We start from the raw sequence: 12784 nt of genomic DNA, 5'->3' as shown, positions 1-12784 counted from the left end.
ACATCACCGTGTGGGTGTAGTTTATACAACGTTCTGCCGTGTGAGGACAAATTAAAGTAAATCAACTGTTATTAGTCAGAAGTCCAGACCATGCCTGGTTTTCCTCTTCGTGATTCCATGCTGGATCTGATTCACAGTCATTCCCACAATCTGGTCTTGCTCTGAATTCCATCAGATGGAAGTCTGGAAACATGTAAACTCACCAGATTTTTATTTTAGACTTTCTAACCCAGATCCACCTGTGTTTGATAAAAGCGGTTTGGGAAAGCGGCAGGGACGCTTTAGTTCAATCAAAAATGTCCTTACACCAGGACTGGCTATGTGATATGATGATACACTCATAACATCCACATTGGATTTGATGGTGAATCCAGCTCTTTTATGCCTTTCTTTAAGCAAAGACCAATAAAAACTCTGCTTTTGGTGTTTTTTTTAACATATCCTTGAGGTATATATGAAGACAATTAATTTTAAAATTGCATTTCTTAGCATTTCTGTATTCAAATTGTTGTAATTCAGAAGCAATATATTTTGAAAATAACATTTGTGATGTAGAAAATTTCAGCTCTGATGCATCCACTTGCAGACAAATAGATCCATGCGTGTTCTCATGCCCAAAACTGTACGACTGGATATCTCCAGTAATGTCAAGTTGGTGGCGTGAGAGGCTAAAAGCTAACGGGAGAGCATGTAAACAGTTAGCTAACGTTATGGGTGATGGGAAGGGAGGCGGAGTTGCTCCAAGCAAATAGTAAGTCCTGCCTGCAATTCAAAAAGTGAATTAACTAATGAACTATTGATATTCAGCAGAATCTTTTTCCTAGAATATGACACTATTGTTTTTAATTTTGGCTAGAAATTGTATTATCATAATTGAAAGATCACTTGAATTACACTTAAACTAGATCAAAGGGTAATTAAAGTGTGTCTTTAATGTTGTTATGCCACATTATCTCTAGAGGTCTAGAGGTTTCTCTATCCAGCCTTTTCACACAAACCAATCTGTACACAAAATGGCTGATTTATAACCTCAATCAAAAATTACAGTTTAAACACAATAACACTCACTGACACTGGACCATTTCTTTACAACTTTACCCATAATTCCCCATTTGGAACTTCGTTAATTAAAGAGTCCACAGGAAACTTTACACAAACAAGTAAGTAACTGCAAGTGTGTGAGATTAACAAACCTGAACTGACTTTTTATCACAACCAGTAAAAATGTTTTCATTCCCAGTGAAAAGAAAGCACAGAAAAGATGAAACACTCCTTAAAGACGATGGACAGTTACAGAAATATTCAAACAACTGGAGAAGAAATTGGTGATAAAGTGGTTCACTAAAGTAAAGAAGAGATTGATTGCTATGTTGTGTGGCAGGTTGACAACCAAGTTATATGCTGTGGTTTGCAATCCCTCAGTGAGTTAGTTACTATATAATATCCTTTTTATAACGCTTTAGAAATCGGCAATATCGTGGATTTCGGTGGAAAGTCAGATTCAAGTGTGAAGCTGAGGGAGGAATTCAAGAACTTGAAAAGTAGAAACATGTGACTTAATTTTTTGTTTAGCGGCAGTACAGTGCTGCGGTGGTTAAGGCCCGGGTCCTTTCTCCTCATGCATACGTGGGTTTGTGGGCACTCCAGTCTCCTCCCAGTCCAAAAACAGGTTTCTTAGATTAATGGGAGGCTCTAAATTGATCTGATTGAGCTGGGGTGGTTCCAGTAATCACCCCAAAAAGGATCCATTCTAAAAATGGATGGATGGGTGTAACTATTTTAAATGGTGAAGAAACAAAAGCATGACCAGTGGTCTGTTATAATGAAGCTCCTTATGAAGATCTCCATCCACCATCTGAAACATTCATCTCTTCACTTCAGCTGAATATGTCTGCACATGTGCAGAGATTTAAGAAGATTCCCACAGAAGTCTGTGTGTGGCCAAACCGAACAGGTCAAATTACTGTTCGTGTTCCTCACCCGACAGAAAGAAACAGGCCGTCATTCCAAAGATCACTTTCCATCTGCTCCAGCTTATAAACCATAGAGGAAAGAAGAAGTAGTGCAGTATCTCTGTATACTGAGCAACTAATTGGCTTCTTTTTGTTTTGGGTCCGATAGGAGCAAGCCCGGATGCTCCAGATGGGTATCACAGGACCAGAGGGACATGTGCTGAGCAGGCCAGAGGAGGTATAACACACACTAACACAATGCACACAATGAAAATGTGTTAGAAATACAAAATGTTCTTTTAGAAAGTAGAAAGTCTGTTTCTCATCATCGACTGTGACCTTTTTTGGACCGGTCTTCACACACGTTGCTCTTGTTACACACATGGTTTTGAACACATTGGAGGTGCTGTGCTTCTCCTAGACAAAACCAAAGCAATAATTAATTTTTTTTTACATTTTTGAGAAGATATTGGTCTTTTTTTAACGACATTCAGTGTAACTTCAAACAATTTTCGAATACTTTTATAAACTACAAGTTAAAATACAGATTCATATAAAATTAATAATTAAAACATTAAAAATATTTCCTTACTGTTTCTAAATAATTAATAAAAGCAAAATAAATACACTTTTTCATCTTCATATGTGATTTATTTTAAATGTATTTTCCCATCAAGTTTGTATTAACTTATTCACTTCTTATTTTTTGCCATTTAATAATCTTCATCCTCTAACTACTAAATGTATTTCCAGCAATAGAAAAAAAAGTTTTTGCTTTTAAGTAGATCCTACATTTTGATAATTTTAATGATTTGTCGCATATTTGCATTAACAGGTATTAAGGGGTAAAATAATGCACCTGACTGTCATTTTGCTTAAATGTAAAGTGTTTGTTAAGTTTGGTGAGTTCCAGTCAACCGCTGTGTCTGATCCTCTCTGCAGCTGGAGGCCGAGGCCGTGTTTCGGGCCGTCACCATCGCCAGTCAGACCAACTGTCCTCTTTACGTGACCCGCGTCATGAGCAAGAGCGCCGCTGACATCATCTCACAGGCACGGAAAAAAGGTAGTCACTTATTCAAAAGCACCAAAACTTATAAATACAGTTTCATCTTGAGCTGAATGTGATTCCAAATACTGGAATTAGAGATAAACAGGGTTTACGTCTAGTTGAAAGAATGAGGCAAAAAAGTCTCCTTGCATCATCTTCAACTCGGCCTTTTCCAAAGTTTAGCTGTTATTCTCATAAAAATAACAGATGTGATCTGTTCAACCTCTTTGGGTTCTAAAATATGTTTATGGTTTTTTAAGAATGAAGGATAACAGGATCGTTGGGAAAGAAGAAAGTGTGTTTGAAAACCTTTGGAGAAAGAGTCTGCAGGGAGATTTACTAAGCCAAACCTGACCTCAGGAGCTGGTATTGTTATTTTCAGATTTGTCAGATCTGTCTCAAGTGATCAGCCTTTGGTTTGTACGTGTGTAGCCCATGCAAATATGAAATCCTTACACAAAACAGCTGCAGACCTGACTGTATTTTACAAAACACATAAATCAGGTAGCTGTAACATGAACTGACCGTTATTCAAACATGTACTTTGATCTATTAATATGAATTTTTGTGAAAGTCTAAAACAACTGAGTAGAATGTTTTTTATTTCTGCTGCAGGAATCAACTCAACCTCAGTTATTTTAACCAACGAGAACTGTGCTACACAAATGCCTTATATGTGCTTCATGACAGACAGCAACACATTCCTGGCTCATGCCAACTTTTCCCACTAAAACCTGCTCTGTTACATTTAATCGTAAGCTCTGAGGCGCACAAAAATGCAAGGTTTGGCTTCAAGAGCTTTTTAAAAAGCAGATCCTGTGACTGACCGATCTTAAATTCTCTTTCGTTCAGCAGATGAATGAAAGTCTTGCCTTGTTATGTGTGAGGTTAGACAACTTCTATGAACCTTTTTAGAACTGAAGAACCTCTCGGACATGTTTTTCTTCACTCGCACTAAGACTTGACATGTTTGGAAACATTTTCTGAGCACTTGCATGTCATGAAGCTTTAACCCAGCCAGCAAGGCCAAGTGGGCCCCATATGGTTTTAAAGTGGGCAGAAAATGTGACCCCGAATGGGTTTGTTCTGTGGTGGCCCCACCTGTGTTTGCACACCTTTGCTTAAGTGGGCATTCAGTGAGTTAGCTCGCTACACTATGCAGCTGCCCGATGGGCAGCCTTGCGTGCTAACGAGCTTGGCTGTAGAATGATAGCGAGCTCCTCCGTGAGCTCTGCTGTAGTATGCTATCGAGCTCCTCTGTATTGAGCTAGCGAGCTCCGCTGTTATATGCTAGTAGCTCCTCTGTAGCATGCTAGCGAGCTCCGCTGTAGTTTGATAGCGAGCTCCTCTGTAGCAAGTTAGCGAGCTCCGCTGTAGTTTGATAGCGAGCTCCTCTGTAGCAAGTTAGCGAGCTCTGCTGCGAGCTAGCGAGCTCCTCTGTGAGCTCTGCTGTAGCATGCTAGTGAGCTCCACTGTATTGAGCTAGCGAGCTTCTCTGTAGCAAGTTAGTGAGCTCTGCTGTAGTATGCTAGCGAGCTCCTCTGTATTGAGCTAGCGAGCTCCGCTGTTATATGCTAGTAGCTCATCTGTAGTGAGCTAGCAAGGTCCCTTTACTGCGAGCTAGCGAACTCCGCTGTATGGAGCTAGCGAGCTCCGCTGTTGTATGCTAGTAAGCTCCTCTGCAGCGAACTAGCGAGCTCCACTGTTGTATTATAGCGAGCTCCTCTGTAGCAAGTTAGCAAGCTCTGCTGTAGCATGCTGGCGAGCTCCTCTGTAGTATGCTAGCGAGCTCCTCTACTGCCAGCTAGTGAGCTCCGCTGTATTGAGCCAGAGGGTTTCACTGTGGCGAGTTAGCCAACTTGTCTGTTTTGAGCTAGTGAGCTCCGCTGCAGTATGCTAGTGAGCTCCTTTATAGCGAGTAAGCGAGCTCTGCTGTAGCATGCTAGTGAGCTTCTCTGTAGAGAGCTTCACTGTAGCATGCTAGCTCTACCCACTGAGTGCCCACTTAAGCCAAAGTGGACAAACTCATACGGGGGCCACATTTTCTGTCCTCTTTGAAACCATATGGTGCCCACCTGACCTTGCTGGCTGGGAACATGCATCAGCAGACATGCCTAAAATCGACCAAATAACACTGAAGCATATTGTATCGTACGGGAGATCAATATCCCTGCGTTTAGTGTCTCAATGGCTTTCCTTGTTCTGCTTTTGGTTGTTTCTCAGGAAACGTTGTGTTTGGGGAGCCAATCACAGCCAGTTTGGGGACTGATGGAACACATTACTGGAGCAAGAACTGGGCCAAAGCAGCATCCTTCGTGACATCCCCTCCTCTCAGCCCGGACCCCACCACTCCTGACTATCTGAACACAATGCTGGCCAGGTGTGCGGGGCAGCTCCTCCCTTATAGGGGTTAACTTTATGTTATACGTCCTTGCAGAACTGTCAACATAACCTCATAAATAAAGAAAACATCTATCTGAATTGTTTTTAAATTAATTTGACTTCTATTAAATTTTAAATAGGAATCATGGGAATTCATTGTAAGTTACTGATTTTCCAAAGATTGTTGTTCCCGTTCTTCATCTGGAAAGAGAGTTATTGTGTCATACAGGAAACATTCATAATGTTTTGTCCTGGAAGAACAAACTTTGGCACGCCGCTTGCTCCAGCTTCGTTCTGTTCTTTTCTGCTTTACTTCTCCAGCTGAATGAAATAAACACATTCCCTCATGTTGGCAGGGCTTTATTCACATACACAAACGTCTCTGCGTCAGAATAACTCCATCTTTTCTTGACGTTTCCTGACAGCGGAGACCTGAGCGTGACTGGCAGCGCTCACTGCACCTTCAGCGTGGCACAGAAGGCCATCGGCAAAGACGACTTCACTCAGATCCCAGAAGGTGTGAACGGCGTGGAGGAAAGAATGGCTCTCATCTGGGATAAAGCTGTGGTGAGGGTTATCTTTTAAAACACAACAGAAAGTAGTTTACAACTAAATAAAACAAATGACATAAAAACAAGCACACACAAAAAAACTAGAAATAAATAAATAATTCCTCCCTTACCCAGACCCACACACAAATCCCTTTCACACCTCCCACCCCCTGATGAATTAAAGACCCACTAAATCATCTTTTTTATCCATTTTAAAAGCATTTAGTGACTTTTAATTATAAATATGCAGTTTTTAGCCCCCCAAAATTGGGTTATTTTCTTGGACATGAGTTCAAATGCTTAAATTACAGTTCTCAATTAAATGAATTGAAGTTACCTAAAAAGAATACAAATTTTATTGATAAGTTTGACATTATTATCAAACTTTTAAACTACCAAACTTCACCAAAATGGATGAGACGGAGGTGTGAGGCGGGGGGGGGGTCTCTGTATTTGGGCACAACCTGTAATTATTAATTTCTCCTTTATGAACAATTTTCAAACAGTTAGTACTGTTTTAAAAAGTGTTTTAATTAATTGTATTGGCGGTATTTCTTCTTACAGCATGTATTTTGTCTTAGTAACAGAGAGAATGTCAACAGTACAGTTGCACTGACTGTTTTTTTTTATTTTAGGAAATGTATTTTTGGGTGTTTTGCTGAACTTCCCTTTTATAGTTTACAGAAATTTTGCCTCCAAAATAAAATGTCTGCAAACGTGTGACTTTGTTGTCCTCTCCACTGTTAGTATTTTAGCTGAAGCATTGGTACAAATCATGTGTTTGAGACTTATGAGTAGTAATGTTTTCAATTTTCTGCTTGTAGACCACAGGTAAAATGGACGAAAACATGTTTGTGGCCATCACCAGCACCAATGCCGCCAAGATCCTGAATCTGTACCCTCGCAAGGGTCGGATTGCTGTGGGCTCCGATGCCGACCTGATCATCTGGGACACAGACTCAGTTCGTACAATCACTGCCAAGACTCACAATTCGGTATGTAGTGCATAGCTTTTGTTTCCTTTGAGGGCTAAAGAAACTCGAATGTCCTGCAGTTTATTCATTTAACCCATTTTTCCAACTGGAAATGTACATCCAAGCATATTTATGCTGGTAAAGCTAATGCAATGAGACAGGATTTAGCATGCTTAAGGTTTATCAAAAGAAATGTTTGTGTCTTTTATGTGGCGAGACTCTGTGACATAAATTTCCACGAGCGTTTGTCCAAAAAAAGTGAAGTAGTGAGCACACATTTTTGAACATCTTCCAGATCACTCTTAGTTCCGCTGAGCGGAAACGAAGTCTCAGTGGACGCTCTCTGCTAATTCAAGTCACACTGCACTCATCACATGACCAGCTCTGCTCAGTGGAGAAAATCCAAAACCGCTTAGCTATGATTTAGAAACATATGGATTACTCAAACAAAGGAGTTTATCCATGTATAGAACGTGCCGGCTGAGATCTAAACATTTTTGCTAATGCTCTTTCAGATGAACTCCAGCGTTTTTCCTGCAAAATCACTTTCATTTATTGTAGACGTTTCATGCAAAATTTGAGAATCATGTTTTTATTTGGTTAAACTGTCAAATTACGTTAAAGTAAATCACTTTTGTTTTCAAAAACGTGCTGATTTTCTTTAAAACTAAACTCACTTTTAAAGTCAGATAAAGTTTCCACAGACGTTTTCTTTCCTATAAAGTGAGTTTGCAACTGTCAGGTTCCCATTAACTTAAAAAAAAAAAAAACTTCTAATGACCTAATAATTCCAACTGAGTTGTTTTAATGACTTCATGCGTCCTGAGTTACATCCGAAAAGTTGAAGCTGTATTGTGAAAGTGACGGTTCTTCCCACAGCAGATGTTTTTTGTCCTCACTCATCGAGTCTTAAGACCCACAAAAAAATCATTGCATGACTTCAGTGCTCGAGTGACATGACAGAAAGCTGCTCGGCTGCAAAGGAGCAGCTAGAAGTGATGCTTCTCTGGAATAAAAAGTTAAAATGTCCTCAAATGAGACGTAAAGGGAGCAAAGTGGATTATTTGAGTGAGTTTAATCAAATAAATCATTCTATTTTCCGACACTTGAACTAAAAATATCTTTGTTTTAATGTGGAGAACATCCACAGAGGATCTGTGGGCTCTTGTATGATGATGTCACCCTTTAATTTCCTGCTCGTTCCAGTTAAAAAAACAGAAGCGAGTTAAAAAAAAAAAAAAAAAGCTTAGAGTGAAGCAGCTCCCACTCCTTAAAACATGACAAAGCCAACACAAGTGACCCTGTTTACCAGCACACTGTGCCGTCTCCCACCTTATCAGTGGACCCACATCTGGACTGACACTGACTGCTGCTGTCAAAAGTAAAAAGCATATTTGGACACACTAAAATACACAAGGGAGGGGGGGCTAAAGCTCATGACATCATCTTTGGCACGCAGCGAGTCTTAGTTATGTCCTGTTCTGGCCTGGATTTGGACGGCGGCAGCAAACAGGGCCGTGTGCAGAGGAAATAAGCAACAATGGAATGAGGGGAGGGGGCCACCACAGATCACCAGCATGTTAGGAAAAGAAAGCTTGCGCAAGGGAAGCTGGAAAATTGAAAAGCCGTGAGGGAATGTGTAAATCAAGCACAAAAGACTAAAGAGGAGATACAAAAAAAAAATAAGGTGTAAAACTTGAAAGGGAGATAAAGGAGATGAGATAGAGCCAAGGGAGTGGAGGATACTGGATGAAGCGCCAGCTGGGAGATGGCAGCTGTCTCTGCATGCCTAACAGACAAGTAAGAAATAGGATGACAAATGAGTAATAGTGTGAGAACAAGAGGAAAAAAAAAGCACAAGGCAAAAATCATAAAAGCAATTTGTTCACAAACATCTCAATGAGTGTTTCTTTGTGCTTTAGGCTGCCGAATACAACATCTTTGAGGGCATGGAGCTGCGTGGAGCTCCACTGGTGGTGATCTGCCAGGGAAAGATTGTTCTGGAAGACGGAAAACTTCAAGTCACCTCTGGAGTGGGACGTTTCATTCCCTGCTCTCCATTCCCAGACTTTGCCTATAAGCGAGTCAAAGCCAGGAAGCAGGTAAGCATGTCAACAACGCTGATGATAAACCCCTGCCTTAACAGTTAGCTAGTTCTTCACAATAGTCCAATCATCTTTTGATCTATTTAAAAGCATTCCCAGTGGTCTTTAAGGCTATTTTTAGCCCCCCCTACGAAAAAACTGCCATTTTCTGGGATAAATATTCTCCAGTAGTATATTTGAAGTTTCCCATCGCCCATATCCGAGAGCTCTCTGTTCACACGCTCTTTTATTAGCTTACAGCCCCTAACACCCCTAAAGACCATGGATATGTCCGAATTCCCACCCTGATCCCTAACTACTAAAAATGATATAGTGCAGGACTATCTAGTGCCCTAAAAGCAATTTGGACACTGTTCTCACTACTTTTTTATTTATTTTTTAAACGGCTAGTATGATGTCACCGACTTCAGGAAGTGAAAATCTAATCAATATGATCATTAAGTGACATCTATTTATGACTCCACAGTGTTCTGATGATGAAAATGTTAATAGCTTATTTTGCAAAAATTCTTCATACCCAATGTATTGTGGTCTATATTCACCAATGTAGTGGGCTTTGATGCACACTGGTTTTTTGCAAAGACTTTTGGGAAATTTCTAGGGCACTTGACTTTTGGAATTGTAAATTCGAACAGCGCTAAAAAATGCACCGCACCATATAGTGCATTATATATTGAGTACTGAGGGAATCATAGCCCATGTCATACAGCCACTACGGAAATTTTGTGCCTTTTCCACGAATGAATTTTCGTGATTTAAATTAATTCACAAGTATTTCTTGTGTTCATCCATGTAGACTAGAGTCCATTAAAAGTTTCATGAATTTGATTTGTGGCTGTTTAAAATTTTTGATCTGTTGAGAATTACACAGTTTATGCATATTTTAGGTATTTTGTAGGCAATTATGATGTACATCTTGCAATTGTGCATGATTTTTGCAAGATGCGTACACAAATTTGGGGCTTCCCATGATCATTCCACAAATGTTTAACAGACTTTTCACACATGGATGTATAACTTTTATATCATTCAGATATATTTACGGGAATTTCAGTCAATTTTGGCCAGATTTGGCTTTGACGTTGATTTACACATTCTTTGCGTGGTTTATTTCTGATTCTGATTTTAAAGTGGTTTATTTGTGATACATCTGTAAAAATTCTATGTACAGATAACAACTTTCCTCACTTTTTCCACATCACTTATGATCAACACGGCCCTGACATTAGCGGTCCAAAAAAATGGCGATCAATATCGGAGCTACCTAGGCATACAGTTTTGAGACAGATGTCAGCTCGGACGATGAAAACAAAGACATCTAGTTGTCTGCAAGTAAATGCATGAATAGAGCAGGGAGTTCGTTTCAACGTTACAAATACAATCTTTTTTCAATTTCATTTTTTGTCTGCTCCTTATTCACAGCAATTTGATTAAAGAAATACTCAAAAATGTAATTTTAAGCTTAATTTCCTTCATATGTGTCCTCCATCATCAGAAAAAACACCCACAATTTTAAAGTCTAAAGTTTTGTTACATTAAGCTGCATTCATAAAGTGTTAAAGTTGTGAGTTTTTTGATTAAACATGATGATAGACAGGTAAGAACCTGGTGAGGATTTAAGACTAAAGTGGCATCTTGTAACATTACCCTACAAGTTTTAGCCACAAGACAGAATAAAATGAGAGCACAGATGGCAGGAAAATTAGTTTGAAGTAGTAAAGTAATCTATTACTGTAAGAATTACACTTACTTTCCAGCCATTAGTGTGTGTTGCTTTCATCACAGGAAAATACACAATAATACTGGATTGTATATAAGGGGACTTTCCTCCACATCTGCTTGCTGGTTGCTTGGCAACCAAACACTGATTGCAGGATGTGAGTAAGGTAATAGAGGCATATGCATTGTTCACAAATGACAGTGCCACAAGACTAATGATCATGTATTAAAAGAAAAGAACCCTATGAGAATAGTTTGTAGGTTTATTCAATTTTAAAAAGTTAGTTAGTGACAGGCTAAACTGGACAAAAGTTGCCCAAAAAATGGTTAAAATGTTTATAAATGCCTACTAGCTAAAGGAAAAAAAAGTTGACTTTGAATTTAAAAAATTAAAAATTAAAGTTTAATTGAATTTATTGTAGTTCCCTAAACAGAAAATAAACAACCAAATAGCTGCAGTAGCTTCAAAGTCTATTTATTTTATCACATCAGATAAAACTAAAAGTATGCGACTCCTCTGAACTACTTTCTGTTTTCCTGTTTCACTTTTTATTTATAACGTCCAATAGGAATAACACAATTTGTTTGAAAAAAAAGAAAAGTTTTTAATTCTTTACAGCTGATGAGGGAATGGAGCTGCAGAAAGAGTTTGGTTTGTTATGGTAACGGCAAATTCGGAGTTAGTTACAGTTTTTGTGCCTCACAGCTGTGTCTTGGTAAGTGTTGACATAGGTTCCACTGAGTCACTACACTGTCACACACAATCACAGACTTGTTTGCTGAAAGCAGAAAGTTTGTACCGTAGTGGTTAATTTAGCAAACCGTTTGTAAAGAAGACATCAGTCATTTCTTTTTCAACCATATCTGTTGCTTTCTTCACCGGCTCCCTTTCTGTTTGTGTTCTAGCTGGCCGTTCTGAGGGCAGTGCCCAGAGGAATGTACGACGGCCCGGTGTCTGAATTCTCCATGTCCCGTGGGGGTACTCCCTCTGCCTCGGCACGCACCTCTCCCACCAAACAGCCTGTCAGAAACCTGCACCACCAGTCTGGATTTTCTCTAGCAGGTAACCCTGCAGCTTGTGGTGAGTCACGTCTCCTAATCAACCAGGTTTTTCTCAGTGTCATTCGATGGATGTGCAGCAGTAACTGAATTAATTCCATTTTAAAAGGACATTTTTTGTTTTAATCCTAAAGTTCATGAATCTAGCTTGTTTCTAAATCCCAATGCAGAAAAAATATCTTTGTTAAAGTAAGCTGTTTTTATATTTCTTTAATGAGGTTGAAGATTAACTCTTTAACAACTGAGGCGTCGCCGGTGACACGTGAACACAAAATCTTTAACATACTGTAATTTTTCAACCGTTTACATGATCAACTTTATTCCAGTAGATTCTGAAGGAGAAGAGCGACTTGTGCCGCTTAGTAAGCATTCACACAATAGTGATTCTCCTGCTCTTTTCTGTACGTTTTTTGGCACGTAAAAACTCCATCACACTGGTACCAAAACATTCAGCTTGTTCATGACATTACTGCTTGTATTTTTGGTATTTATAAATGTAATAGTTTTTAAAATATTCAGCAAAATATGCCACATTGAAGATAAATGACTTCAAATTTCAAAATTTTAAGTAGATTAGCAACAAGCCTTTGAATATATTCCTAGGCTATGTTTTCTTCTTTTATAGTAATTTTCAAAAAATGTATAGTTTACCTAATATTTTCGCAACATGCTAATGTTTTTGCCTAATTTGTTGTCTACTGGGGTTGGCTAATTTAAAATTTAGCTTCTATTTGAAGGCTAATGTTTTTGAGTAATTTATATTACTAATGAATTGTATGCTAGTTTGGAGTTTAGTAAGAGTTTTTGCAATCTGCTAGCTTATTTTATTTTTTGGGGCTATTTTAGCAGGAACTGAGGTTGTTATGCTAATTCGGAGTTTAGCTAATAGTTTAGTAACCTGATAACATTTTCTAATTGGTTATCTAATGAGGTTTTTATAGGCTAATTTAGTGTTAAGCTTCTGTTCTCGCAACAGACTAACATTTTTGGCTAA

At 38.9% G+C, this 12784-nt stretch overlaps 1 protein-coding gene and 1 long non-coding RNA gene across 3 annotated transcripts in view; one reads left to right on the top strand and one right to left on the bottom strand.

Moving 5' to 3' along the window:
• Nucleotides 1-12784, top strand: part of dpysl3 (dihydropyrimidinase like 3) — a 31975-nt gene that overhangs the window by 16142 nt on the left and 3049 nt on the right. The window contains exons 7-13 of one of the 2 annotated variants that reach the window (XM_024265965.2): nucleotides 2122-2190; nucleotides 2895-3015; nucleotides 5224-5380; nucleotides 5808-5949; nucleotides 6758-6928; nucleotides 8830-9009; nucleotides 11638-11794. In XM_024265965.2, coding sequence (XP_024121733.1) covers nucleotides 2122-2190; nucleotides 2895-3015; nucleotides 5224-5380; nucleotides 5808-5949; nucleotides 6758-6928; nucleotides 8830-9009; nucleotides 11638-11794 — 997 coding nt within the window. Of the gene's footprint in view, nucleotides 1-2121; nucleotides 2191-2894; nucleotides 3016-5223; nucleotides 5381-5807; nucleotides 5950-6757; nucleotides 6929-8829; nucleotides 9010-11637; nucleotides 11813-12784 lie in introns of both variants that reach the window. The other variant, XM_024265964.2, reaches the window with a different exon arrangement.
• Nucleotides 5727-10963, bottom strand: LOC112142530. The gene is made up of 2 exons (XR_002918609.2): nucleotides 10763-10963; nucleotides 5727-5960 (listed from the first exon to the last, which is right to left on the bottom strand). It is a non-coding gene; the product is annotated as an uncharacterized LOC112142530 (long non-coding RNA).

This window comes from Oryzias melastigma, linkage group LG14 (assembly GCF_002922805.2).
Source record: "Oryzias melastigma strain HK-1 linkage group LG14, ASM292280v2, whole genome shotgun sequence".
Lineage (NCBI taxonomy): Eukaryota > Metazoa > Chordata > Actinopteri > Beloniformes > Adrianichthyidae > Oryzias > Oryzias melastigma.
Note: the sequence above shows the minus strand (reverse complement) of the source record. Positions and strands in the feature narration are given on the sequence as shown.